The 5,874-nt window shown below is 48.1% G+C and overlaps 1 protein-coding gene across 1 annotated transcript in view; it reads left to right on the forward strand.

Annotated features, from left to right (window-relative positions):
- The window catches only part of AMN (amnion associated transmembrane protein), a 17,730-nt gene that overhangs the window by 9,774 nt on the left and 2,082 nt on the right, over nucleotides 1–5,874 (forward strand). Inside the window, exon 4 of the mRNA XM_006839615.1 lies at nucleotides 2,487–2,574. Coding sequence (XP_006839678.1) covers nucleotides 2,487–2,574 — 88 coding nt within the window. The remainder of the gene's footprint in view (nucleotides 1–2,486; nucleotides 2,575–5,874) is intronic.

Consider the following 5,874-nt stretch of genomic DNA (forward strand, 5'->3'; position numbering starts at 1 on the left):
GGTGGTTCAAACTCACCAACTGCTTCTTGGAAACCCTATACAGGGTTGCTATGAGTAGGAACCAGCTCAAAGGCACTAAACATGTCCTGGTCCAATTATGAGGATGTTTGTTTTCTTGACATTGAAGTGTAATCCATACTGAAGGCTGTGGCCTTTGATCTTTATCAGTAAGTATTTCTAGTCCTCTTCACTTCCAGTAAGCACGATTGTGTCATCTGCATATTGCAGATTGTTAATGAGTCTTCCTCCAATCATGATGCCATGTTCTTCATATACAGTCTTGGAGACCCATAAGACCTTTCTACTCTGTCTTGTAGAAATCAGTGGTAGTGAGGGTTTGTGTGTGTGTGTGTGTATCCCAGTTGCAGTGATTAAAGCATTCAACCACGAACTAAAAGTTCAGCAGTTCAGACTCACCAGTTGCTCAGTGGAAAGAAGATGTGGCAGGTTGGCTTTTGTAGAGATTGTTTTTACTGTTAAGTGCTGTTGAGTCGATTCTGACTCATAGCCACCCTATATAAGGTTTCCAAGGAGTGGCTGGTGGATTTGAATTGCCGACCTCTCGGTTAGCAGTCCAGTGCTTACCCTATAGCGCCACACCAAGACAGCCTTGGAAATCCTGTGGGGTAGTTCTACTTTATCCTGTAGGGTTGCTATTGAGTCGGACTTGCCAGCAGTGGGTTTTTGTTGATTTCTTAAATGTTTCAGTGCCTGTGCCTTCCCAGGTTCCTTTGTGCACACTCATGTTTTTGATCTCCTCTTTTTCCATGAACATCACACTTTAGCCCTGGCTTTAAAATTTTATACCTTTGTTTTTAAAATGACAGTAGGCTTTGCCAAGGTATTCTATCCCCTAACTTCCCATGGGTCCTGATGTAGCGCTGCAGAATCAGCACTGGACTGCTAACCACAAGGTAGGTGGTTCAAACCCACCAGCTGCTCCTCAGAGCCCCCACTGACTCAATGGCACTTAATAACAGCTTCCCATATCTCTTTGCAGCTTCTGGATTTGTCTTCCTTCTTCTCCAAGCCTGTTTGTGGCAATTGTCCTTGCCTAGCAAGGCCTGGGAGTCCTGGTATGGCACCATAGGACTGCTAACTAGAAAGTCAGTGGTTCAAACCCACCAGCCTCTCCTTGGAAACCCTAAACAGGATTGTTATGGGTCAAACCCGACTCCACAGCACATAACCACAACAGTAAAGCCTGGAGGTATTTTATTATACCTTCATATGTGAGTGACAGTTTGACTGGATTTAAGTTTTCAGATTGAACCTTTCTCCCCCGCTTCACATTTAAAACATGATTCTCTGGTTTCTTTGCATTCATTACTAGTGAGAAATCCAAATCTGATGTTCTTTCGCCCCTTGGGCAATCTGTTCTTTCTTTCTCAAGTGTTTAGAGTGCTCTTTTTGTCTTTGATATTTTACAAAGTTACTGTCCAGGATATAGGTGTTGATGGTCTCTAGTTCCCCTGTTTAATGCTCAATGAGACTTTTCATTGTGAGGTTTCCCAACTTTTCTTCAAATCTGGGAATTCATCTTGTTTTGAATCAGGTCTGAAGTTCGAAACTATCAGCCGTTGCATAGGGTCCCTATGAGTCAGAAGGGGCTCCACAGCACATCACCACCACCACCGTTGTGTCTCCCCACCCTTCACTCTGGGACTTTTGGCACTTCTGTGTCTGACCTTTTCTGGGCCTTTCAGCTCTTTCCTGCCTTCTTGTTCTAAGTGTTCTTTGATGCCCTTCTACATATATATATATATAATTTTCTATTTCTCCCTGTTTCGTAAACAACACCCCACACACACACCCCTACAATTTCCTGTACCTGGTCGTACTGCGCCACCTCTCTCCATCTGAGATGTGTTTATAGAGCTGGCTGTATTCTTGCATCTGCCTGCAACTCCACCTCCGTGGCATGGGAGGGGTGGGGTGTCCTGAAGTCACACTGTGTGAGTTCCCACTGGGGGCACGTGGGGCACGTCGGAAACTCCAAGAAGGGCTGAAAGACTGTCACTGTGGGTTGCCCTTGTCACCGAGGCCTCACCTCTGACCCCAGCTGCGGCGGGGAGGGGCAGTGGTCCTGGCCTTTGTGCCCCAGGCTCCATCTTCCCCTGGCAGCCCCCTGCTCTCCATATACACGGTTCAGCGCGGCCGGCCCAGCGCCTTCTCAGGGTTTAAACTGAGTTCTTGGAATCCACGACCCCTCTAGTTTCTCAGGGGTGGGGGAAGGACCAGTCGCCCCCAGCCCCAAACCCTCCGCGGTTCCCAAGGTAGTGGGCAGTTAATACCTGTGGTCCCGGCAGGCCAGTCCCACACAGAGCAACCTCCCTGCCTTTCTGTGCTTGGTCCTGCCTTACCCCAGTCCCCTGCGTGGTCGCCTGGGTTCTGCTTCCCGGGGACTAGGGAGCTGGATGGGCGCGGGCAGGATGAAAGTGGCCCCTGGCCCCCACATGGCGCCGCCTCAGCCTGTGCCTCCGCAGCTCCTGCCTCTGGACGGAGAACTCATCCTGGACTCTGGAGCCGCGTTCAGTGCCTCAGTCGCCACCTGGGACCCGGACTGTAGCGTAGGTGAGGCTGGTGGGCAGCTGGCAGGGCTCTGCGGAAGGGGCACAGCGCGAAGGGAGGTGTGCACAGGTGGGGTATGGATGGAGGTGTGGTCATAGGCAGAGGCGGGGAGGGAGGCGTGGTCATGGGTGGGAGATTGAGGGAGAAGTGGCCGTGGAAGGCACCTGGAGGGTGGTGTCCTGGGCGCGGCACGAGTGGAGGCGTGGTCAAGGGCTGATATTACTGGAGGGCGTGGCCACAACTGGAGGGCGTGGTCAGGGCGGAGCACAGAGGGGGCGTGGCAGGGGCGTGGCACATGGACCAGGCATGGTCTCAGGGTGTGGCGGAGACAGGGCTGTATGAAGGGGGGCGGGAAGTGACAAGACCTGAACACGTCAGCATTTCTCAAGCTGAAAAGAACTGAAGAAAAAAGAATTCAAGCCTCAGGGTGCAATATTAAAGGATTCTAGCGGCATTAGGTAAATCTGCGGCACAAAACCTTTTCAAAGTGATGAAGAGCAAAGATGTCAGTTTGAGGACTAAGGTGCGTCAGCTCCAAGCCATGGTACTTTCAATAACCTCGTACTGGAAGAAGTGCAGCCAGAGTGCTCCTTGGAGGCCAGGATGGCCAAACTTTGTCTATCATATTTTGGACATACTGTCAGGAGGGACCAGTCTTTGGAGAAGGATATCATGTTTGGTAAGGTGGAGGGTCAGAGAAAAAGAGGAAGTTCCCCAGTGAGATGGATTGGCACAATGGCAGCATCAATGGGCTCAAGTGTGGCAACAATTGTGAAGTTGGCCCAGGACCGGGCAGTGTTTCGTTCTATGTGCATAGGGTCACTCTGAGTCGGTACTGACTATGGCACCTAACAACAACTGGCAAAATAATGAATGATACAGAAAGCATCAAAAGATGGAAGGAACACAGAGAGTCACTGTAGGTCATGTCCGACAACTGGCTATACTCTGTGACCTTCACAGAGATAGTAACCCGAATAGGGGTGATGGGAGATTAGAAAAAAAAGGAAGACACAAGACACAAATGAAAATAGTAAAGTTGGACCAGGTGGGACACAGCTCTCTGATGGAGATACTGTGACCTAGATTCAGCACGTTTATTATATACACATATCAAAGGAGGTGCTGGGGGCAGGGAAAGGAATGCAAAAAACATCTGGTGTTATTGATGTATGCAGTAAGCGGGACTTTATCAGAAGAATGTAACTTGTGGTTGCTAAGGAAACAGAGGTAGGGCAGCTAGATGTTTTTCCAGACTTGAACTGAAGGGCATACAAGGAAAAAAAACTTACAAGTTCCCTGTTCTGCAAGTTCCTCAGGGGGCAGCTTGACCTGGACCACAACTGTTCAGTTGCAATCCTTCGGTTAAACTACCCCTAAGTCTGAGACCTTCAGCTCAAATTGCTTCCAACAACTGTACCAAAAAGAAATGGTCAGGGTTCAACCATTTCAAGCGGTAGCATCTGATCAAGAACTGATGGTATTGAAGGAAGAAGTCCAAGCTGCACTGATGGCATTGGCGAGAAAAAACACAGCTCCAGAAATCCATGGGATGAAAATTGAAATCTTTCAATAAACTGATACAGCACTGGAGGCACTCACTCATCTACGCCAAGAAATTTTGAAGACGGCTCTGTGGCCAACTGATTGGAAGAGATCCATATTTGCATCTATTCCAAAGAGAGGTGACCCAACAGAATGCGGAAATCATCGAACAGTATCATTAATATCACATACAAGTAAAATTTTGCTGATGATTATGCAAAAGGGCTGCAATAGTACATCGAAACCGGATTCAGAAGAGAATGTGGAACTAGGGTTATCACTGATGGATCTTGGCCGGAAACAGAGAGTACCAGAAAGATGTGTACTTGTTCTTTATTGACTATGCAAAGGCTTTTGGTTATATGGACCATGACAACGTATGGATAACATTGTGAAGAATGAGTGTTCCAGAACACTTAATTGTCTCATGAGGAACCTGTACATAGATCGAGGCAATCGTTCAAATAGAACAAGGAGATACTGAATGGTTTAAAATCAGGAAAGGTGTGTACCAGGGCTATATTCTTCCTCCATACTTGTTCTGTCTGTATGCTGAGCAAATACGGCGGGAAGCTGGATTATATAAAGAATGTGACATCAGGACTGGAGGAAGACTCATTTACAACCTACGATATACAAATGATACAACCTTGCTTTCTGGACGCTAAGAGATACTGCTGAAAATCGAAGACCACAGTCTTTAGCATGGATTGCATGCCATTGTAAAGAAAACAAAAATCCTTACCACAGGATCAATAAATAACATCACGATAAATGGAGAAAAGATTGAAGTTGTAAAATACTTAATTTTTTTTGCATCCACTATCAACACTCATGGAAGCAGTACTCAAGAAATCAAACATCGTTTTGCATTAGGCAAATATGTTGCACAAGACCTCTCTAAAGTGTTCAAGAACGAAGATATCAGTTTGAAGACTAAGGTGCGCCTGACCCAAACCATGTTTTCCATTGCCTCATATGCATGTGAATAAACAATGACTAGGGAAGACCATAGAAGAATTGAATGCATTTGAGTTATGGTGTTAGAGAGGAGTTTTGAAAGTACCATGGGCTGCCAGAAAAACAAATTTGTCTTGGAAGAGGAACACCCAGAATGCTCCTTAGAAGCCAGGATGGCGCTACTCATGCTTAGGACATGTTATCAGTAGGGACCAATCCCGCTGGAAGGACACCATGTTTGGTGTAGTGGAGGGTCAACAACGAAAAAGAGGTAGAACCCCCCAACAAGATGGATTGACACAGTGGCACCAGTAATGAGCTCCAGCGTAACAACAATTGTGAGGTTGGCATAGAACCCCCGCAGTATTTCTTTCTGTTGTGCATAGGGTAGGCCGCTGTGAGTCGGAACCAACTCAAGGGTACCTAACACCCACAAGACCAGAAGGGTGGCTCAGGGGAGGTACTTTCTGGGTGAGTGCGTTCTGAGGCGGCGCTTTCCTGGATGGCTTGCCCTGGTACAGGGCTTTGTAGGAGGGCAAGGCCTTGAATGGAGTTGGTGTGAGTAAGTGAGAGGACGGTTCAGGAACTTTGGCTTCCAGGAGGCGTGTGAGAGGCCTGACTCCAAGGGAGCGTGTTAGGGCGGGGCTTCCAGGAGGCGTGTGAGAGGCCTGACTCCAAGGGAGCGTGTTGGGGCGGGGCTTCTAGGAGGCGTGTCAGAGGCCTGACTCCAAGGGAGAGTATCGGGGCGGGGCTTCCAGGAGGCGTGTCAGAGGCCTGACTCCAAGGGAGAGTATCGGG

This window comes from Chrysochloris asiatica, unplaced genomic scaffold (assembly GCF_000296735.1).
Source record: "Chrysochloris asiatica unplaced genomic scaffold, ChrAsi1.0 scaffold00025, whole genome shotgun sequence".
Classification (NCBI taxonomy): domain Eukaryota; kingdom Metazoa; phylum Chordata; class Mammalia; order Afrosoricida; family Chrysochloridae; genus Chrysochloris; species Chrysochloris asiatica.